The 24,477-nt window shown below is 38.7% G+C and overlaps 3 protein-coding genes across 4 annotated transcripts in view; all 3 read right to left on the bottom strand.

Annotated features, from left to right (window-relative positions):
* The window catches only part of LOC115226358 (zinc finger protein 665-like), a 64,626-nt gene that overhangs the window by 24,471 nt on the left and 15,678 nt on the right, over positions 1-24,477 (bottom strand). Inside the window, exons 3-6 of one of the 2 annotated variants that reach the window (XM_036515253.1) lie at positions 9,291-9,612; positions 9,077-9,122; positions 7,954-8,157; positions 2,854-2,939 (exon numbers count right to left, since the gene is read on the bottom strand). In XM_036515253.1, the coding sequence (XP_036371146.1) occupies positions 2,854-2,939; positions 7,954-8,157; positions 9,077-9,122; positions 9,291-9,497 (543 nt within the window). In that variant the 5' untranslated portion in view covers positions 9,498-9,612. Of the gene's footprint in view, positions 1-2,853; positions 3,018-7,953; positions 8,158-9,076; positions 9,123-9,290; positions 9,613-24,477 lie in introns of both variants that reach the window. The other variant, XM_029797358.2, reaches the window with a different exon arrangement.
* LOC115226355 (zinc finger protein 271-like) lies at positions 16,104-23,748 on the bottom strand. Its single transcript, XM_036515142.1, has 6 exons — positions 23,454-23,748; positions 22,711-22,793; positions 20,892-20,957; positions 18,581-18,682; positions 17,220-17,393; positions 16,104-16,883 (listed from the first exon to the last, which is right to left on the bottom strand). Exons 1-6 carry the CDS (start codon positions 23,746-23,748, stop codon positions 16,182-16,184), a joined length of 1,422 nt encoding a protein of 473 aa, XP_036371035.1. The 3' UTR covers positions 16,104-16,181.
* LOC115226354 (zinc finger protein 493-like) overlaps positions 23,772-24,477 on the bottom strand; it is a 44,939-nt gene continuing 44,233 nt past the window's right edge. The window contains exon 12 of the mRNA XM_036515141.1: positions 23,772-23,931. Coding sequence (XP_036371034.1) covers positions 23,772-23,931 — 160 coding nt within the window. The remainder of the gene's footprint in view (positions 23,932-24,477) is intronic.

Raw genomic sequence — 24,477 nt, 5'->3', positions numbered from 1 at the left:
GGTTCTCAATGCTAGAGGGACAAACACAGACATGCATATATATATATATATATATATATATATACATATATACGACGGGCTTCTTTCAGTTTCCGTCTACCAAATCCACTCACAAGGCTTTGGTCGGCCCGAGACTATAGCAGAAAACTTGCCCAAGATGCCGCGCAGTGGGACTGAACCCGGAACCATGTGGTTGGTAAACAAGCTACTTACCACACAGCCATGCCTACGCCTATATACATATATACGATGGGCTTCTTTCAGTTTCCGTCTACCAAATCCACTCACAAGGCTTTGGTCGGCCCGAGACTATAGCAGAAGACTTGCCCAAGATGCCACGCAGTGGGACTGAACCCGGAACCATGTGGTTGGTAAACAAGTTACTTACCACACAGCCTCTCCTGCGCCTATATTAATAAATCTTTATTTTTAAGATGACACAATAAAATAGCTATGAATGACCATATCTGACTAGTTTGAACATAAAATAGGGAGAATATTTTAGCTGGATTTGAACATTAAAGGGATGAAGATGTAGCAGAAAAAAGTTAGCAAACATCCAGGAGAGGAAACCATCTGTCTCGCAGCCATAATCTATTTGATAGTTTTTGGTCTATTATTATGCTTTTAGGGCCGTTCGCCAGCCTCGTCTGGCACCTGTGTCGGTGACACATAAAAAACACCATCCGAGCATGGACGTTCGCCAGCCTCGTCTGGCACCTGTGTCGGTGGCACATAAAAAACACCATCCGAGCGTGGCCGTTCGCCAGCCTCGTCTGGCACCTGTGTCAGTGGCACATAAAAAACACCATCCGAGGGTGGCCGTCTGCCAGCCTCGTCTGGCACCTGTGTCAGTGGCACATAAAAAACACCATCCGAGCGTGGCTGTTCGCCAGCCTTGTCTGGCACCTGTGTCGGTGCACATAAAATCACCCACTACAACTCTCGGGAGTGGTTTGGCGACGAAGGGCATCCCCGCTGTAGCAACACACCAGCCTGTGTGGGATGGGGGGGGGACAATCTTTTGTCTCGCGCCTGGTACCACAAACCTGTCCGGCTACGCTGTCAACCCCGAACACCCCGCAGTTAGAACCGTCCAAGCCATGCTAGCATTTAGGATAAGCACTTAAACGACAGGACAAGAGATGATACGTCTGTGGATTTAATGGATGAAGCTTTTTAAAAGATTATAAGCAATAAATTCACAGAAATGTTGGATGCAGTATATAATAAAGAACAATATAGAATTTTTATTCAGCAACAGATTTTACAAAAATATAAAAGAAAGAAAACAAACTTAAAAGTACAAAAGGTGAAACCCCTCCCCAAAGAATACATCAAAGGTGAATTGGGTTTCATTTAGAATTATCAGTGAAACAACAATTTAGAGTCGTTGATACATAAAGACAGGGATTAGTTATGTTGTCCATTGTATAAACATCTCTGAGTAGACAGGACAAGAGAGAAATGATACGTCTGTGGCAGCCAACAAATAGACAAAAGCACATCTGTATGTCTCTGAGACAAACCATGTTGCCTCTGTTACAGGTGTCAAGTAAAAAAAAAGAGAGCATTCTATTTACTGTTCTATTTTTATAAATATGCCACAGCTAAACTGGGTCATAGTAAGAAAAGATATTTCATAGTTTATCTAGGCTGAACACCAATATTGATGTGTATCAAACAGTCACATCTTATGTTACTGTCATCATCATCATCGTTTAAAATCCAGTTTCCATGCTAGCATGAGTTGGACGATTTTGACTGAGGGCTGGTGAACCAGATGGCTGCACCAGGCCCCAATCTTGAACTGGCAGAGTTTCTACAGCTGGATGCCCTACATAATGCCAGCCACTCCGAAAGTGTAGTGGGTGCCTTTTTCCTTATAATATATTTCATGAGTGAAGCATTAAAAAGATTATAAGCAATAAATTCACATAAATTTATGGATGCAGTAACCGATAAAAGATGATGTGTAGGGTTTTCAGAAGGAGGAGAAGTTTTGCTATGGAAGTCCTCACACTCTGGAAAGAGAATGCATGAATGATCAAGGAAGAAGCAGGACAAAATTGAAAAAATAAAATGAAAAAAAATCAAAATGTTTTGGAAATACTTCAGTCACAATTTTCATTGCGTAACACAGGAAAATTACATATATATAGCAAATAAGAAATGAGAAACTACATTTTTCATTTCTCACTAGTATGAATATGTTTATGCTATGTTAACACAGTGATATGGCTTCCCTCCTGTATGAATACGTCTGTGTTTTGTTAAGGTATTACTTTCAGAGAATGATTTACCACAGATATCACAATTAAATGGTTTCTCTCCTGTATGAGTACGTATATGTGTAGATAAGTGGCTATTTCGAGAGAATGATTTACCACAAATATCACAAGGGTATGGTCTCTCTCCTGTATGAATACGTTTGTGTGTAGATAAGTGAATATTTTGTGAGAATGATTTACCACAGACATCACAATGATATGGTCTCTCTCCTGTATGAGTACGTTTGTGTGTAATTAGGATACTACTTTGAGAGAAAGCTTCACCGCAGATATCACAGTGATATGGCTTCTCTCCGGTATGAATACGTTTATGTGTAGTTAAGACCCTATTATGAGAGAAAGATTCACCGCAGATATCACAATGATATGGCTTTGCTCCTGTATGAATACGTTTATGCGTAGTTAAGGTATTATTATGAGAGAATGATTCACCACAGATATCACAATGATATGGTCTCTCTCCTGTATGGATACGTCTGTGTGATATTAAAGCACTATTATAAGAGTATGGTTTACCACAAATATCACAATGATATGGCATCTCTCCTGTATGAACACGAATATGTGCAGTTAAGACAGAATTAAGAGAGAATGATTTACCACAGATATCACAATGATATGGCTTCTCTCCCGTATGAATACGTTTGTGTGCTGCTAAGGCACTATTGGCAGAGAAGGGTTTACCACAAATATCACAATGATATGGTGTCTCTCCTGTATGAATACATCTGTGTAGAGTTAAGGATCTATTACTAGAGAATGCTTTACCACAGATATCACAATGATATGGCTTCTCTCCTGTATGAGTATCATGGTGTGATGTTAAGGATCTTTTAACAGAGAATCGTTTACCACAGATATCACAGTGATATGGCTTCCCTCCCGTATGAATACGTCTGTGTTTTGTTAAGGTATTACTTTCAGAGAATGATTTACCACAGATATCACAATTAAATGGTTTCTCTCCTGTATGAGTACGTAAATGTGTAGATACATGAATACTTTGAGAGAATGATTTACCACAAATATCACAATGATATGGTCTGTCTCCTGTATGAATACGTTTGTGTGTAGATAAGTGAATATTTTGTGTGAATGTTTTCCCACAGATATCACAATGATATGGTTTTTCTCCTGAATGAATACGTTTGTGTGCTGCTAACGTACTATTATTAGAGCATGGTTTACCACAAATATCACATTGATATGGTGTCTCTCCTGTATGAATACGCCTGTGTACATTCAAGTAACTATTACTAGAAAACGGTTTGCCACAAATATCACAAGGATATGGCTTCTCTCCAGTATGAATACGTCTCTGTGATGTCAAGGATTTTTTAATAGAGAATTGTTTACCAGAAACATCACTGCGATACGGTTTCCCTCCTGTATGAATATACATGTGTTTTGTTAAGGCATTATTATGAGAGAATGATTTACCACAGATATCACAATTATATGGTTTCTCTCCTGTATGAGTACGTATATGTCTAGTTAAGTGAACACTTTGAGAGAATGATTTACCACAGATATCACAATGATATGGTTTCTCGCCTGCATGAATACGCTTGTGATCAGTTAAGTGACTACTGTAAGAGAATGATTTACCACAGATATCACAATTGAATGATTTCTCTCCTGTATGAGTACGTTTGTGCGCAGTAACATTACTCCTTCGAGAGAATGATTTACCACAGATATCACATTGATATGGTTTCTCTCCTGTATGGGAACGTATGTGTGTAGATAACTTACTACTGCAAGAGAATGATTTACCACAAATGTCACAAGGATACGGTTTCTCTCCTTTATGAATACGTTTGTGCATAGTTAGGTCACTTTTTTGAAGGAAGGACTTTCTACAGATATCACAATCGTATGAACTCATCTCTTTTGTCTTGGGTTCAGGGGAAATCAATTCTACACTTTTCTCACTCTTTTCCATTATTTTTCCTCTCAAATATCAGTTTATATATTTTTCTTCTGAGGAATTGTTTCGCAAGAATTCTTCCACAGATTTGTAAAACACAATCTGATACATCTGTTTTGTACAATATTTCCTTTTAGTCTTTGAAACGTGGTAGATGTTGAGGATGTTTCTTCTGTTATGTCAATGTTGTCTGATGTTCTGAAATTATAGAGAAACAACAGTGTAAGATATTGTGGTTACTTAAAAAATACAAATTCATTTCTAATGAGATCAATTAAGCTGGATGCCAACAGCTCCCTAAGGAAGTGCTGATCCCTCAAAGTAGAGGGAACATGTGGAAGTGGGACACCCAAGAAGACATGGGGGAAGGGCTGATAAACGAACTTAGGATGCTGAACTTTTCAGGTGATATGACAAAGATCGAGATGCCTGGCACCTTGCCGTACTCACGAAGACCCGTACTCCACAGCAGAAGTACACTCATCGCTCTGGTGATGAAAAGCAATTGTGATTGTTCCTTATGAAAGGAGACATGCAGTGCCATATAACAGTGCCACCAGGTGCCTGTGCAGTGCCTTATAAAGTTGTGTTTGCACTGTGAAATGGTTTCCACAAGGAAAGGCATCCAGCTGTAGAAGGAATAAGAAATCAGAGAGGAGTGTGCCGCAGCTCCGTAGTTTGCCAGCCCTGATCAAACCATCCAACCCATGCCAGCATAAATAGTGGACGTTAAAAGATGGTGAAGAGATTAACATTTTAACCTTTTAGTGTTCAGATTAATCTGTTAAATGTAATACTTTTTTCACTCAAATTATTTTCAATTAATCATACATTATCTTACAGCTTTGAAGTTTCAATGGTGTGATAGTTTATTCTTAGAATGTCAATGTAGGTTAGGTGTGAGGGGCTGGATATACTCTTTTTTACTCTTTTGCTTGTTTCAGTCATTTGACTATGGCCATGCTGGAGCACCGCCTTTAGTCGAGCAACTCGACCCCGAGACTTATTCTTTGTAAGTCCAGTACTTATTCTATCGGTCTCTTTTGCCGAACCGCTAAGTGACGGGGACGTAAACACACCAGCATCGGTTGTCAAGCAATGCTAAGGGGACAAACACAGACACACAAACACACACATATATATATATATACATATATACGACAGGCTTCCTTCAGTTTCCGTCTACCAAATCCACTCACAAGGCATTGGTCGGCCCGGGGCTATAGCAGAAGACATTTGCCCAAGATGCCACGCAGTGGGACTGAACCCGGAACCATGTGGTTGGTTAGCAAGCTACTTACCACACAGCCACTCCTACGTTTGAATGGCCAGTTTGAATGTAAAACATGTTGGATATTTGGGCTGGATATGGCCGGCTTAAGCACCAAAGGGTTAATTTATCAAAATTTACTCCACAGAATCTTGTGTGAATCTTCCATATGTGTACACTACACTGACCCCTCCACATTGTGTAACAGCTTCGAAATAAAACCACAGAATCAGGCTTTCTCCAGAAATAGAATTTCATGCTGTTATTTAGATCGAGGTCAGTTCTGAGCAGATATGTGATTATAGACACTCCATCCACGAACATCCTGTCTACTTCTATAACATTCTATATCTAGGACTACATCATCCAATACAGTCTTCAATATTCTTGACCCACTGGAGGAATTTAAAGGAAACGTGCACTTATTTCCAGTAGGTCAACTGATCAGATGGAGAGTTGCAGGTTCTACAACTTTTATGACAGGTCAAGCAAAAATAAACATTGATGAATGGTGAAAAGATCTTTCTTGCACACCCCCACAAACACACACGCACGTGGATACACATGGATGAAATCCCATTTAGGAAATATATTAAAGTTTGTATCATTTTGGAATGAAGAACACAAACATAGGTGCTGAGCCAGTGACTGAGACATTTAGCTGTTATTTTTAGCATATTGTGTTTCGTGGTGAGAGCTTCATGTGCCTTGGTCCTTTTGCTGCTTTACTATGAATCTACGTATGCGGAAACGGACAAAACTTTTAGGCAGAAGGGGTGGCGAGGCTGTGTGGATCAATTTTGGAGTTTTTCATAAAAAATTTGAAATTGAAATTTCTCTTCTCCACCCTCATATTTTCCTACGTAGATTGAAACGGAAAAGATTTCTAAAAAGAGTAAAAAAAAAAATATTTAAAAAAATTGAGGGAATTAAAATTTTGGAAAACGTGTTTTTTTGCATATTCGGAATCGTCATCGCAAACATGGGAATCCGACAGAAAAAAAATACATATATATAAAACGGAAAGTTCCGTTTATTGTGTGTGGGGGGACTGTGCGCCAAATTGTCGGGGTGGTCGGTGTCGTAGAAGCGGGTGGAAATCAGATTTTCGCGACTTTTTATAAAAGGTTTCCTCACCATTTTCAAATGAATGTTGAAGAGAATTTGAGGCGATCTTTCGTCTCTAGTAGACCTTTCCGTCGATTTCCGTAAATTTTTTTTTTTTTTTTACATATGGGCTTGCGGGAACTTTTGAAGTAATATACATACATATACACATACACCGAGTAAAAAATTTCAGTTATCTCTTTCTTTCACACATTACTCTGTCTCTTCACACACACTAACAGAAGCACTTCACTTACACAACATGTACATCAATGCTTCCCATGCACGGTAACTTCAAAAGAACTTCCCTCGTCATAAAATCGCTTTCTCTTAGTCTCTTTCGCTCTCATTAATTCAAAAGTTCCCGCAAGCCCATATGTAAAAAAAAAAAAATTTTTTACGGAAATCGACGGAAAGGTCTACTAGAGACGAAAGATCGCCGAATATAAAAAAAATCTCTCTCATATCGGGTAACATTCAACTTATGCGTATGAGCTATTCAAGGCCACATATCAAGGCCACCTGCCTCCCACAGCTAGAAATAGCAGGCAGATCCCGCACAAATCAAGGACAGAGAACGTCTCCCATTCATTAAAGAAAAACAAAAATTAGACCAAAAAAACATTGAATATTTTCTTTGCTTAATACTTACGGAAACGTTTCATAAAAGACGGTGTTGTTATATATATGTCTGTGTCTGGCAGTTGAGGAATAAATTATGAATATTATAAGTATAATAAATGTATTAGAGAATCTGACGAAGAGAAATTCTTGCAAAAGACATTCGAAACCGATCTCAATGTGATGTCGGAAAGAAAGCCAATGCGCATGCGTGTCTCCAGCCTAAGACAGATAACCCTTCTTAAAACCCTTTATATCTTAGTTTATTGCACCTGATTATATTTATATCTGAGTAAGGGCGGCGAGCTGGCAGAAACGTTACCACACCAGGCGAAATTATTAGCGCTATTTCGTCTGTCTTTACGTTCTGAGTTCAAATTCCGCCAGGGTCGACTTTGCCTTTTGCGGGGTCGATAAATTACCAGTAACGAACCAGATAAAGTACCAGTTACGTACTGGCGTCAATCTAATCGACTGGCCCCTCCCCGCAAAAATAATTTGGGTCCTGTGCCTATTTTGCCAAACAGGTTCAACAATAATGTGATGCAGTATGGTTTGTCGTTTATTCGACTGTTGTTCCCCCAGCTACCGAGCTGGCCGCCTTTTATCCGCGACGGCGTATTTAGCAATGTCAAACTAAGTACATTTAGTTTCGTATCATTACAACACACCCGTTTTCTTTAAGCAATTCGTAAAACCGTCAAATGGTTTCTCTCCTGTATGAGTACGTTTATGTGTAATTAGGATACTACTTTGAGAGAAAGATTCACCACAGATATCACAATGATATGGTCTCTCTCCTGTGTAAGTACGTTTATGCGTAGTTAAGGTATTATTATGAGAGAAAGATTCACCACAGATATCACAATGATATGGTCTCTCTCCCGTATGAATACGTCTGTGTGATATTAAGGCACTATTATACGAGTATGGTTTACCACAAATATCACAATGATATGGCATCTCTCCTGTATGAACACGAATATGTGCAGTTAAGATAGAATTAAGAATGATTTACTACAGATATCACAATGATATGGTTTCTCTCCCGTATGAATACGTTTGTGTGCTACTAAGGCGCAATTGCCAGAGAATGATTTACCACAGATATCACAGTGATATGGCTTCCCACCTGTATGAATACGTCTGTGTTTTGTTAAGGTATCACTTTCAGAGAATGATTTACCAGATATATCAATTAAATGGTTTCTCTCCTGTATGAGTACGTAAATGTGTAGATACGTGACTATTTTGAGAGAATGATTTACCACAAATATCACAACGATATGGTCTGTCTCCTGTATGAATACGTTTGTGTGTAGATAAGTGAATATTTTGTGTGAATGTTTTCCCACAGATATCACAACGATATGGTTTTTCTCCTGAATGAATACGTTCTGTGTGCTGCTAACGTACTATTATTAGAGCATGGTTTACCACAAATATCACATCGATATGGTGTCTCTCCTGTATGAATACGCCTGTGTACATTCAAGTAACTATTACTAGAAAATGGTTTGCCACAAATATCACAAGGATATGGCTTCTCTCCAGTATGAATACGTCTCTGTGATGTCAAGGATTTTTTAATAGAGAATTGTTTACCAGAAACATCACTGCGATACGGTTTCCCTCCTGTATGAATATACATGTGTTTTGTTAAGGCATTATTATGAGAGAATGATTTACCACAGATATCACAATTATATGGTTTCTCTCCTGTATGAATACGTATATGTCTAGTCAAGTGAACACTTTGAGAGAATGATTTACCACAGATATCACAATGATATGGTTTCTCGCCTGCATGAATACGCTTGTGATCAGTTAAGTGAATATTTTGTGAGAATGATTTACCACAGATATCACAATGATATGGTTTCTCGCCTGCATGAATACGCTTGTGATCAGTTAAGTGAATATTTTGTGAGAATGATTTACCACAGATATCACAATTGAATGATTTCTCTCCTGTATGAGTACGTTTGTGCGCAGTAACATTACTCCTTCGAGAAAATGATTTACCACAGATATCACATTGATATGGTTTCTCTCCTGTATGGGAACGTATGTGTGTAGATAACTTACTACTGCAAGAGAATGATTTACCACAAATGTCACAACGATACGGTTTCTCTCCTCTATGAGTACGTTTGTGCATAGTTAGGTCACTTTTTTGAAGGAAGGACTTTCTACAGATATCACAATCGTATGAACTCATCTCTTTTGTCTTGGGTTCAGGGGAAATCAATTCTACACTTTTCTCACTCTTTTCCATTTTTTCCTCTCAAATCCCAATTTATATGTTTTTGTGCCGTTTCTTTTTACACTTTATTCCTTATATACACTTCTACTGTTGTATTTCTGTCCAGTGTCACCTTTGTTTAGCAACACTTAAATCAATTTATCCAACTTTATTCAGAACACAGGTCCCTCTTCTTGACACTCCAGTCAGTGATGTTCAGAAATTTTGCTTATAATACTATTTCAGAGCAACTGTGTCACAGAAATTCTTCCACAGATTTGTAAAATACAATCTGATACATCTGTTTTGTACAATATTTCCTTTTAGTCTTTGAAACGTGGTAGATATTGAGGATGTTTCTTCTGTTATGTCAATGTCATCTGATGTTCTGAAATTATAGAGAAACAACAGTGTAAGATATTGTGGTTACTTATATATTAAAGTTTGTATCATTTTGGAATGAAGAACACAAACATAGGTGCTGAGCCAGTGACTAAGACATTTAGCTGTTATTTTTAGCATATTGTGTTTCATGGTGAGAGCTTCACGTGCCTTGGTCCTTTTGCTGTTTTACTATGAATCTACGCATGTGGAAACGGACAAAACTGCTGTTTATTTTCACTTTTTGACAGAGGGATGGGTGGGGTGCAGATCAATTTTGGAGTTTTTCATAAAAAATTTGAAACTAAAATTTCTTTTTTCTACCCCCCCATATTCTTAATCTTTTCTCACGAAGACTGAAAGAAAAAAGATTTCTAGAAAAAATTTTAAATTTCAGGGGCAGAGGGTGATTAAAAATTTTGAAAATTGGCTTTTTGCATAATCGGAATGTTCGCCATCGAAAACATGGGAATCCGGTGTAAAAAAAAATGAGAAATTATAAATATATATATATATATATCATGGCTCAGCTTCACAAACGAAGATCAGGAAGGCTGTCCACGTCGCGTGCATGCACACTAATGAAATGACTGACAAGTCCTATATGGGAAAGGCAGGTCCGTGAGCAGTGTCCACAGACGAAGGTAACACCCGGTGTGGTGTCAGAGGCGGCTCGCACCTTCCTCCTGCGTCTCTTGTCTTTAAGTGCGTCTCTTCTTTGTTCCTCAAACTTGCTGACTGCGTTGAAGATTGGGTGGCGCCAGACATCACGGTCAGCAGCCAGATCTAACCAGCATTGGTGGTTAATTTGACATGCTGTTAGAGACTTCTTGAGGCGGTTTTTGTAGCGCTTCCTCAGAGCTCCTCTCACTCAGTGACTGGTGGAGAGTTCGCCAAACAGGGCAATCTTTGGAAGGCGATGGTTCTCCATTCTGGAGACATGCCCTGCCCATCGGAGGTGGTACTTCAGTAGCGTGGCTTCAATCCTGCGGATCTCGGCCTGCTCCAAGACTTCAATGTTTGTGACGAAGTCACTCCAGTGAATGTTGAGGATGGTGTGGAGACATCGCTGGTGGAAGTGCTCGAGGAGACGGATGTGACTGTGGTAAGTGATCCAGGTCTCTGAGCCGTAGAGAAGAGTGGTGAGAACCACGGCCCTGTAGACACTGATCTTTGTTTTGTTCTTCAGGTCACTATTGTGCCAAACACGTTTCTACAATCTGCCAAAGGAGCTATTTGCCTTAGAAAGTCTATTGTCAATTTCCTTGTCAATCCTTGCATCGGATGAGATGATGCAGGCCAGGTATGTAAACTGCTGTATTGATTTCAGTTTGGTACCGCAGATAGTGATGTGGGGTGGGCGGTATTCTTCTTGGGGTGTAAATTGTTGAAGTACCTCCGTCTTCTTGAGGCAGACCTCCAGGAGAAAGAGCTGCGAGACGTCTGCAAAATATGCACTGCATATATATATATATTGGGATCTTTCCTTCTCCTTGTTTCCGACGAAGAGCTCCGCTCGAAACATTAAACCCTCCTTCCCTTCTCTCCTGAGCGTCAATAATACTTTAATTGTTCCACGTCCTGCGTTGCTGTGTTTTTTTTTCTCTTTCTTTCTGTGTTTTCTTGTTTGGATTAACTATATATATATATATATATATATACATATATATAAATATATACATATATATAAATATATGAAAGAATGGAGTTGAACGACGAATTAACAAAATTCCTTTATTTTCGACATGTGTTTCGAAGGCTGCATATTCCTAATTGCGAAGGAATAAGGAGTATATTATGCCGCTTTCTCATCAGGAAAAGCAAGGAACTTATGTCAACATCAAGATGCACAAAAAAATTTTAGATGACTGCTCACAGGTATCGGTTAACCGAATTATCCATAACAAGATAATTCATTCTACTACTCAAATATATATATACTCTTTTGCTCTCTCTCTTTTACTTGTTTCAGTCATTTGACTGCGGCCATGCTGGAGCACCACCTTTTAGTCGAGCAAATCGACCCCGGGACTTATTCTTTGTAAGCCCAGTACTTATTCTATCGGTCTCTTTTGCCGAACCGCTAGGTGACGGGGACGTAAACACACCAGCATCGGTTGTCAAGCAATGCTAGGGGGACAAACACAGACACACACATACATATATATATATATATATACATATATACGACAGGCTTCTTTCAGTTTCCGTCTACCAAATCCACTCACAAGGCATTGATCGGCCCGGGGCTATAGCAGAAGACACTTGCCCAAGATGCCACGCAGTGGGACTGAACCCGGAACCATGTGGTTGGTTAGCAAGCTACTTACCACACTGTTTTTACACAGGATTCCCATGTTTATATATATATATATATATATATATATATATAACGGAAATTTCTTTTTAAGTGGTGGGAGAATCTGCGCCGAATTGTAATGCCGTTCGATGTCGTAAAAGCGGGTGGAAATGAGATTTTCGTAACTTTTATAAAAGGCTTCCCCACCCCCATCATTTTTAAATGAATGTTGAAGATAATTTGAAAAAATCCCCATCGAATCGGGTAATATCCAACTTATGTGTATGAGCTATTCCGCACAAATGAAGGACATCAGCCTTCCATAGCTAGAAATAGCAGCCAAATCTACCACAAATTGTACATATCCCCCTTCCATAGCTAGAAAAAGCAACCAAATCTCCCACAAATTATAGATATCCCCCTTCCATAGCTAGAAATAGCAGCCAGATCCCGCACAAATCAGGGACACCACCAATTCATAAAACAGAAAAGACAAAGGTTCCACACGCCAAAGACCGAAACGTCTGCAGAATTAAAAACATTGAATATTTTCATTGCTTAATACTTACGGAAATGCTTCGTAAGAGATAGTATAGTTATATATGTGTGTATCTGGTAGTTGAGAAATGCATTCTAATTATCACGATGGTATTGTAGGCTAATTAAGAGAAATTCACGCACTGGACATTTCCTACAAGATGTCGAACGATCAATGCGCATGCGTGTCTCCTGCACGTAATATTTAAGAACGATAACTCTGCTTAAATTTTATTTCGTTTTTCGATTTGGTTTACAAGATTTTTTTTATATGAATTCGTGTGTTGAAGCATATTCTGTTGTGTCTGGGGAGAGTCATTCACTTTTAGTGCCTTATTATGTAACACACTCACCGGTAAAATTTCCACCTATTTCAGACAGAGTCAAGACTATTGAAAATGTTGCAAGACGCAACGAAAATTTTAGGAAAATAAAAATAAGAAATAAGTGGAAATTTTACTGGTGAGTGTGTTACATTATAAGGCACAAAAAGAAAATGACTCTCCCCAGACACAACAGAATCTCCTTAAATCCCTTTATATTTAAGTTTATTACACCTCATTATATTTATGTGTGAATATTTATATCTGAGTAAGGGCTGCAAGCTGGCAGAAACGTTAGCACGCCGGGCGAAATGCGTGGCCGTATTTCGTCTGTCGTTACGTTCTGAGTTCAAATTCCGCCGAGGTCGACTTTGCCATTCATCCTTTCGGGGTCGATAAATTAAGTACCAGTTACGCACTGGAGGTCGATGTAATCGACTTAATACCTATGTCTGTCCCCTCTGTTTTTAGCCCCTTGTGGGTAATAAAGAAATAGGTATTTCGTCTGTCGTTACGTTCTGAGTTCAAATTCCGCCGAGGTCGGCTTTGCCATTCATCCTTTCGGAGTCGATAAATTAAGTACCAGTTACGCACTGGAGGTCGATGTAATCGACTTAATACCTATGTCTGTCCTTGTTTTTAGCCCCTTGCGGGTAGTAAAGAAATAGGTATTTCGTCTGTCCTTACGTTCTGAGTTCAAATTCCGCCGAGGTCGGCTTTGCCATTCATCCTTTCGGAGTCGATAAATTAAGTACCAGTTACGCACTGGAGGTCGATGTAATCGACTTAATACCTATGTCTGTCCTTGTTTTTAGCCCCTTGCGGGTAGTAAAGAAATAGGTATTTCGTCTGTCCTTACGTTCTGAGTTCAAATTCCGCCGAGGTCGACTTTGCCATTCATCCTTTCGGGGTCGATAAATTAAGTACCAGTTACGCACTGGAGGTCGATGTAATCGACTTAATACCTATGTCTGTCCTTGTTTGTCCCCTCTGTTTTTAGCCCCTTGTGGGTAATAAAGAAATAGGTATTTCGTCTGTCGTTACGTTCTGAGTTCAAATTCCGCCGAGGTCGGCTTTGCCATTCATCCTTTCGGAGTCGATAAATTAAGTACCAGTTACGCACTGGAGGTCGATGTAATTGACTTAATACCTATGTCTGTCCTTGTTTGTTCCCCCTATATTTATCCCCTTGTGGGTAATAAAGAAATAGGTTTTTCGTCTGTCTTTACTTTCCGAGTTCAAATTCCGCCGAGGTCGACTTTGCCTTTCATATTTGCGGGATAAATAAAATACAAGTCGCGTACTGTCGTCGATCTAATCGACTGGCCCCCTCCGCAAAAAACTTTGGGTCTTGGGCCTATTGTGCCATACAGGTACTACCATAATGCAGAGAGGTTGATTGTCTATTCGACTGTTGTTCCCCCAGCTACCGAGCTGGCTGCCTTTTATCCGCGACAGCATATTTAGCAATGTCAAACTAAGTACATTTAGTTTCGTATCATTACAACATTTCCCTTTTCTTTCAGCAATTCACAGACTATCAAATAGGGATTCTTCCCCCTAAAAGAACGAAAAAAAAAAGACATTTTGTTGCGCGACACGGGCTTCAAATACCATGAATAGTTTTACGGTACAAATGTTTTATAACACTTCACGCGAGGATTCTAAGACACCCTAATGGGGGCCTTAACTCCCAAGTTTTTGTCATTTCTTTTATGATCCAAAACTAGGTCAAAAGTACTGAATGGATCTTTACGAAATTTGGAAATTATATTCTATGCATAAGGACCATAACCCCCATGACAATTCATATATTTTTGCTGTTGATGAAATTTTAGCCATAGATATTAGACACAAATGAAGTAATATTTATAAAATTTCATCTTCTTACAAGTTAGAAAGACCCCTTCATGGGGGACTTAACACCCACAATTTAGTCATTTTATCTAAGCAAAAACAAATACAGTTGTACTCTTGGAAGCTGTAGGGTCACCCAAGCATAAAAGATGAGCATTATTTGTAAATCATTGGTACAACAGTGTAAGAGTTTGCTTTGACATACATTTAGATTGTGATTTCTGCAATGTGGTGCATAAATTGTCGAGTAAATGAAAGACATCTTTGCCTCCACTGATTCACTTTGCAAAGTGTTGAGTAAAGTTATTTGGTTGGAGACCTTCTTTCAGTCTTTTTATTATCACTGGGTCACACATTGTCCCCAGATGGTAACATTGATTTCAAAGCCTTCCCAGATGAGTGATTGGTTATTCAAAGACATTTATAGATTGTAAACTTATTCTGTCCAGTTACCTATTGGTATAGTTGTCATTTGCAAACTCCAGAGGTGACATTTTCATTTCTCCTTAGCCCTCACGTCACGCAGTTGTTAATGTTTATTTCAGTTGGGTCACGCTCTTCCAATTGCTATAGATTCGTAATGCATCTTACAGCTGTGCCTGTCACCTGGATGGTGAGGAATATTACATTGGGAGTGGTAACGACTAGGGTAGGGTAGCTGACTGCTTGTGATCACTAGGTTTCCTGTAGCTTTGCTCTCTTTTACAAACCCAGTGAACATATATTTCCTAGAAATCCAAACAATAGATATAAGACCCAAGTTAAAAAGATCTCAACAATTCAAATTCTCTGGTTGACATTAAGACACCCAGCCCCAATAGGGGCTCCAACTCACACATTTTAGAGCTCCATGACCTCCATTTTTAAGCAAGAAAATCCTTTTAAGACTGGAATTTTGGAATATGTGCATAAAACTCAATAGTATGGGATACATGTGGCACGATTACAATATTTTTAGGGTGTGTAGAGGAGGGAAATAACCCTCATCAGCAATTCTGATGAAGTTCGAAACATAGATATTCCAGTTCATTAGAGAAAATATAACAGAGATGTTTAAGTCTTCAATTGCATGTAACCGGGCAACGCCAGGTATCTCTGCTAGTATCCAATAAAGAATAATGTGTAGGGTTGTCAGGAGAAGGAGGAGTTTTGGTATAGAAGTCTATACACCATGGAAAGCAAATGCATGAATGGTCAAAGAAGCAGCAGGGCAAAATTGCAAAAACAAAACGAAAAAATCTGACATTTTTGGAAATACTTTAATCATAAATTCCATTGCATAACACACAGGAATATTAAATATATATAGCAAATAAGAAACTAGAAACTACCCTTTTCATTTCTCCCAAATATATGTTTGTGTTTTGTTAACCTATTATTTTGAGAGAAAGATTTACCACAAATATCACAGTGATATGGTTTCTCTCCTGTATGAATACGTCTGTGTGTAGATAGGATACTATAACGAGAAAATGATTCACCGCAGATATTACAGTGATATGGTTTCTCTCCTGTATGAATACGTTTATGCGTAGTTAAGATACTGTTACTAGAGAATGATTTACCACAGATATCACAATGATATGGTTTCTCTCCTGTATGAGTACGTATGTGTTTCATTAAGTTACTGCTTTGAGAGAATGATTTACCACAGACCTCACAGTGATATGGCTTCTCTCCTGAATGAATACGTTTGTGTACAGTGAAGTGATGACTTAGAGAGACTGATTTACCACAGATATCACAATGATATGGTCTTTCTCCTGTATGAATAAGTTTATGTGTAGTTAAGGTAGTATTACGAGAGAATGATTCACCACAGATATCACAATGATATGGTTTCTCTCCTGTATGGGTACGTCTGTGAGATGTTAAGGCACTATTATTAGAGCATGGTTTACCACAAATATCACAATGATATGGTTTCTCTCCTGTATGGATACGTGTGTGTTTTGTTAAGTGAATACTTTGAGAGAATGATTTACCACAGATATCACAATGATATGGTTTCTCTCCTGTATGGATACGTTTGTGTGTAGTTAGTGTACTATTACGAGAGAATGATTCACCGCAGATATCACAGCGATAAGGCTTGTCTCCTGTATGAATTCGTTTGTGTCTAGTTAAGATAATATGTTGAGAGAATGATTTACCACAGATATCACAATGATATAGTTTCTCTCCTGTATGAATATACATGTGTTTTGTTAAGTGAATACTTTGAGAGAATGATTTACCACAGATATCACAATTATATGGTTTCTCTCCTGTATGAATAAGTGTGTGTGCAGATAAATTAATATTTCGAGAGAATGATTTACCACAGGTATCACAATTATATGGTGTCTCTCCTGCATGAATACGTTTGTGTTCAGTTAAGTGATTTCTTTGTGAGAACAATTTACCACAAATATCACAATGATATGGTTTTCCCCCTGTATGAATACGTTTATGTTTAGATAAGTGAATACTTTGAGAAAATGATTTACCACAGATATTACAATTATATGGTTTCTCTCCTGTATGAATACGCTTGTGTACAGTAACATTAATACTTCGAGAGAATGATTTACCACAAATGTCACAATGATACGGTTTCTCTCCTGAATGAATACGTTTGTGTACAGTGAAGTGATGACTTTGAGAGAATGATTTACCACAGATGTCACAGCTATATGGCTTTTCTCCTGTATGAATACGTTTGTGCACAGTAACGTGACTACTTCGAGAGAATGATTTACCACAAATGTCACAAGGATAGGGTTTCTCTCCTGTATGAGTACGTTTGTGCATAGTTAGGTCACATTTTTGAAGGAAGGACTTTCTACAGATATCACAATCGTATGAACTCATCTCTTTTGTCATGGGTTCTGGGGAAATCAATTCTACACTTTTCTCACCCTTTTCCATTATTTTTCCTCTCAAATATCAGTTTATATATTTTTCTTCTGAGGAATTGTTTCACAAGAATTCTTCCACAGATTTGTAAAACACAATCTGATACATCTGTTTTGTACAATATTTTCTTTTAGTCTTTGAAACGTGGTAGATGTTGAGGATGTTTCTTCTGTTATGTCAATGTTGTCTGATGTTCTGAAATTATAGAGAAACAACAGTGTAAGATATTGTGGTTACTTAAAAAATACAAATTCATTTCTAATGAGATCAATTAAGCTCGATGCCAACAGCTCCCTAAGGAAGTGCTGATCCCTCAAGGTAGAGGGAACACGTGGAAGTGGGACACCCAAGGAGACATGGGTGGAAGGGCTGATAAACGAACTTAAGATGCTGAAAGTTTCAGGTGATATGACAAAGATCGAGATGTCTGGCACCTTGCTGTACTCAAGAAGACCCGTACTCCACAGCAGAAGTACACTCATCCCTCTGGTGACGAAAAGCAATTGTGATTGTTCCTCATAAAAGCGGACAGGCAGTGCCATTTAAAAGTGCCTGTGCAGTACCATATAAAGCACCCTGTGCACTGCGAAGGGGTTGGCACTGGGAAGGGCATCCAACTGTAGAAACGATGAGGAATCAAACTGGAGTCTGTTGCAGCTTCCCAGCCCTGCTCAAACCATCCAACCATGCCAACATAGACAATGGACATCAAAATTTACTCCACAGAATCTTGTGTGAAGCTGACATATTTGTAAACTACACTGACCCCTCCACATTGTGTAACAGTTTGAAAATAAAACCACAGAATAGGGGACACTAACATTAGCCTTTGTCCAGAAATATAATTTGACATTGTTGTTTAAACGTTTGAAATGCCAATTCTTTTTCAGATTCGTTATCTCCGCACCCGAAAACTGGGGTGTCTGTAAAAAATATAAAATGAGAAAAAAAAAAAGCAAAAAACAAAGTGGTATTCGGGGTACAAAAGGAAGTCTTTCCTTCTTTTGCATATTCGGAATTTCCGTCATCGAAAACATGGGAATCCGTTGAAAAGAAATAAATAAAATAGAAACGTCTGTTTGGAGGTGGGGTGACTGTGCGCCAGGATTCTAATAGTGTTCGGTGTTGTAAAAGCGGGCGGAATCAGATATTCGTGACTTTTCATAAAAGGCTTCCCCACCTCCCATCATTTTCAAATGAACTGTGAAGATAATTTAGAAAAATCCCCCTCGAATCGGGTAACATCCAACTCATATGTAACGCCCTATATTAACCAAAAATACACGCCAAAACTAATTAATAAAGGATAATTAGGGAAGGATTGACACAAAATAATAATTTTTTCTGTCTCTTTTTTTCTGATAAATGCATCTTAATAAGTGAGAAGAATTGCATATATCTGAACTATTTCAAAGAAAAGCATAAATTTAATGTTTAAAATAGCTTTAACCAAGGAATGAGATCCAACATTTCTTCACTTTTTCCAGAATTTCTTCTCTTTATTTTTTTTTTTGCGAAATACGGAGTTTATGATTCATGTGTGAGTGTGTGTTCTTGATACTCGTTTAGAACAAGTAGTTTTACACCAATTACACTATTTTTTCTTAGTTTAAAGGCCGTGGACTGAAGACGGGAAATTTCCGAAGCCTCTCCCCCACCCCCCTTTCGCGAGCGCGCATTTTTTTCATCATAGTCGATTAGAGCAAGTTGTTTTACACTTATTACGCTGTTTTTGTTTTTGTTTGTGTGCCTGGTTCAAACGCTTTCGAAAGTTCCCGATATAAATATTCCAAAGCCTCACCCCCACCCCTCCTTCGCGAATGCGAATTTTTCTTGTCATATTCGTTTAGAGCAAGTTGTTTTACACATATTACACTATTTTTTTTTGTTTTGGTGCCCGGGTCAGCCCCTCAGACGCTTTCGGAACTTCCCGATGTGAATTTTCCGAGGCCTCTCCCCCACCCCCCTTTCGCGTGCGCGAATTTTTTTTTTCATATTCGTTCATAGGAAGTTGTTTTACACCTATTACACACATTTTTTTTTTGATTTTCTGATATTTGTTACGCCCTATATTAACCGTGTTCCGCACAAATCAAGAGCATCTGCCTTCCATAGCTAGAAATAGCAGGCGAGTCCAGCACAAATGAAGGACATCTCTCGTTCATAAAACATAGAAGAGATTCTAAGAATAGAGGTGTGAAAAACCGAACGTCGACAGGATTAAAACCTTTGAATATGTTCATTGTTTAATACTTACGGAAATGCTTCATAAAGGATAGCGTTGTTATATGTGTGTATCTGAGAGTTGAGAAATAAATTACAAATACGTTTTATAATTATTATAAAACGTATTAAAAGCTGACAAAAAGAAATTCACGCACAAAGCATTCACAACGGACACGAGATAGGAAATACGTTTCATGCGCATGCGTGTCTCCTGCCTGTAATTTGTAGGACAGACAACTCTTCTTGAATCCCTAATATATTTTAATTTATTGCATCTGATCATATTTATATGTGTTTATGTGTGAATATTTATACCTGAGTAAGGGCTGCAAGCTGGCAGAAACGTTAGAGCGCCAAGGCGGCGAGTTGGCAGCAGAAACGTTAGCGCGCCGGGCGAAATGCTTTGCGGTATTTCGTCTGCCGCTACGTCCTGAGTTCAAATTCCGCCGAGGTCGACTTTGCCTTTCATCCTTTCGGGGTCGATAAATTAAGTACCAGTTACGCACTGGGGCGATATAATCGGCTTAATCCGTTTGTCTGTCCTTGTTTGTCCCCTTGTGGGTAGTAAAGAAATAGGTATTTCGTCTGCGGTTACGTTCTCATTTCAAATTCCGCCGAGATCGACTTTGCCTTTCCTCATTTCGGGGTCGATTAAATAAGTACCAGTTACGCACTGTGGTCGATGTAATCGACTTAATCCGTTTGTCTGTCCTTGTTTGAGATTCTGTTATCGCTAGTATTAAGAAACTTCACACTGATATCAAAGGCTAGCATTAGGTTCCAGAAAGGTGGGACGATACCGGGTTGTTGAAACGGTCATTGACGTTAACGACTTGACTCAAAGGGGTTCGCATTCTGCATAACATTGAAGTCACAACGAAAGACATGAGTTCAACAATCCATTACCTGACGTCTACAATCCTTCTGAGTGTTGGAAGGCGTTGATATTCCTTTCACAACGGCATACAATAGCTGAAGGACGAATGCGGAGGATTCAATTTACAACTGACATCTGACCATTCGAGAGGATTCCATTTTTCCCAGGTGTCCGTCTACCATTGACTCGCCTTACAAAGTCGATTTGTTACTGGACCGAAATGGACTGCAAAAGTGTGTTGTAATGAGACAAATTGGAATTAGACAGAAGCAATTATTAATTGGTATAATTACTTCGAAATATTAGTACACTCCTGTGCAACTTGGAGGACAAGATGCAGAAGTTGATGAATCGAAATTCATGCACAGGAAAAGCCATCCTGGTTGTCGTCAGGAAGGCTACTGGCTTCCTGGAATGATAGAAGGTGACAGTCTCAGATGTGTTTATGACTGTTGCTCAATGTTTTCTGAACACTGTAAAAGATCCAACACGTGACATAGACAACAGCAACAGAGACTACAAAGTCATGACCAGCAGGAAGGACTACAGAAGACTCATCTCTGGGTGAATCTTCAGTGAGTGATGTCATTCCCACCCCAACCTTGCATGAGGCTCCATGAAGCTGCTGGAGACTGTGGTTAAACCTAGGTGAAGAAGGATACTGCCAGGATGCTCTCTGTTTGACAAACATCCATTGAATAAAAGACAAGAAATACATCAAAGGTGAACTGGCTTTTATTTAGATTATCAGCAAAAGAACTATTTCAAGTCGTTGATACATAAAGACAGGGATTAGCTATGTTGTCCATTGTATAAACATCTCCGAGAAGACAGGACAAGAGAGAAATGATACGTCTGTGGATTTAATGGATGAAGCTTTTAAAAGATTATAAGCAATAAATTCACAGAAATTTGGGAATGCAGTATATAATAAAGAACAATGTGTAGGGTTGCCAGGAAGACAACGAGTTTTGGTATGGAGGTCCTTACACCACGGAAAGGGAATGAATGAATGGTCAAGGAAGCAACAGTTCAAAGAGCAAAAACAAAATTTTAAAAATCTAAAATTTTTGGAAGTACTTCAGTCATAATTTCCATTGCATGACACACAGGAATAGTAAACATATAAAGCAAATAAGAAAAGAGAATCTACCCTTTTCATTTCTCCCTACTATGAATATGTTTGTGTTTTGTTAACTTACTATATTGATAGAAGAATTTACCACAGATATTACAATGATATGGCTTCTCTCCTGTATGAATACGTTTGTGCGCAGTTAAGATACTATTATGAGAGAATGATTCACCACAGATATTACAATGATATGGTCTCTCTCCAGTATGAATACGTCTGTGTGATGTTAAAGCACTATTATTAGAGCATGGTTTACCACAAATATCACAATGGTATGGCTTCTCCCCTGTATGAATACGTTTGTGCGCAGTTAAGATACTATTATGAGAGAACGATTCACCACAGATATTACAATGATATGGTCTCTCTCCTGTATGATACGTTTGTGTGCTACTAAGGCACAATTGCCAGAGAATGGCTTACCACAAATATCACAGTGAATGAATAGGTTTGTGTTTTGTTAAGTCACCATTTAGAGAGAATGATTTACCACAGACATCACAGTCATATGGTTTCTCCTCTGCATGAATACTTTTGTGTACCTTTAAGGAGTTACTTTGAGAGAATGATTTACCACAAATATCACAAAGGTATGGCTTCTCCCCTGTATGAATACGTCTGTGTACAGTTAACTGATAACTTTGAGAGAATGATTTACCACAGATATCACAATGATATGGTCTTTCTCCTGTATGAATACGTTTGTGTGCTACTAAGGCACAATTGCCAGAGAATGATTTACCACAAATATCACAGTGATACGGATTCTCTGCTGTATGAATAGGTTTGTGTTTTTCTAAGTCACCATTTAGAGAGAATGTTTTACCACAGACATCACACTGATATGGCTTCTCTCCTGAATGAATACGTCTGTGTCCCTTTAAGGTGTTACTTTGAGAGAATGATTTACCACAAATATCACAATGGTATGGCTTCTCTCCAGTATGAATACGTCTGTGAGATATTAAGGCATTATTATTAGAGAATGATTTACCACAGATATCACAGTGATATGGTGTCTCTCCTGTATGAATTCGTATGTGTCTTGTTAATTTACTATTTTCAGGGAATGATTTACCACAGATATCACAAGTATATGGCTTCACTCCCGTGTGAATACGTATGTGTGTAGATAAGTGAATACTTTGAGAGAAGGATTTACCACAGATGTCACAATGATAAGGTTTCTCACCTGCATGAATACGTTTGTGTCCAGTTAAGTGAATACTTTGAGAGAAGGATTTACCACAGACATCACAATGATATGGTTTCTCACCTGTATGAATACGTTTGTGCACAGTAACGTAACTACTTCGAGAGAACGATTTACCACAGATATCGCAATGATATGGCTTCTCTCCTGTATGAGAACGTTTGTGCTTTGTTACATAGCAAATGTTAAAGAATGATTTACCACAGACATCACACTGATAAGGTTTGTCTCCTGTATGAATACGTTTGTGTTTAGTTAGAGCACCATTATCAGAGAATGATTTATCACAGACATCACACTGATAGGGTTTCTCTTCTGTATGAATATGTTGGTGTAGAGATAACTTACTACTGCAAGAGAACGATTTACTACAAATGTCACAAGGATAGGGTTTCTCTCCTCTATGAATACGTTTGTGCATAGTTAGGTCACATTTTTGAAGGAAGGACTTTCTACAGATATCACAATCGTATGAACTCATCTCTTTTGTCATGGGTTCTGGGGAAATCAATTCTACACTTTTCTCACCCTTTTCCATTATTTTTCCTCTCAAATATCAGTTTATATATTTTTCTTCTGAGGAATTGTTTCACAAGAATTCTTCCACAGATTTGTAAAACACAATCTGATACATCTGTTTTGTACAATATTTTCTTTTAGTCTTTGAAACGTGGTAGATGTTGAGGATGTTTCTTCTGTTATGTCAATGTTGTCTGATGTTCTGAAATTATAGAGAAACAACAGTGTAAGATATTGTGGTTACTTAAAAAATACAAATTCATTTCTAATGAGATCAATTAAGCTCGATGCCAACAGCTCCCTAAGGAAGTGCTGATCCCTCAAGGTAGAGGGAACACGTGGAAGTGGGACACCCAAGGAGACATGGGTGGAAGGGCTGATAAACGAACTTAAGATGCTGAAAGTTTCAGGTGATATGACAAAGATCGAGATGTCTGGCACCTTGCTGTACTCAAGAAGACCCGTACTCCACAGCAGAAGTACACTCATCCCTCTGGTGACGAAAAGCAATTGTGATTGTTCCTCATAAAAGCGGACAGGCAGTGCCATTTAAAAGTGCCTGTGCAGTACCATATAAAGCACCCTGTGCACTGCGAAGGGGTTGGCACTGGGAAGGGCATCCAACTGTAGAAACGATGAGGAATCAAACTGGAGTCTGTTGCAGCTTCCCAGCCCTGCTCAAACCATCCAACCATGCCAACATAGACAATGGACATCAAAATTTACTCCACAGAATCTTGTGTGAAGC

This window comes from Octopus sinensis, linkage group LG30 (genome assembly GCF_006345805.1).
Source record: "Octopus sinensis linkage group LG30, ASM634580v1, whole genome shotgun sequence".
Lineage (NCBI taxonomy): Eukaryota > Metazoa > Mollusca > Cephalopoda > Octopoda > Octopodidae > Octopus > Octopus sinensis.
Note: the sequence above shows the minus strand (reverse complement) of the source record. Positions and strands in the feature narration are given on the sequence as shown.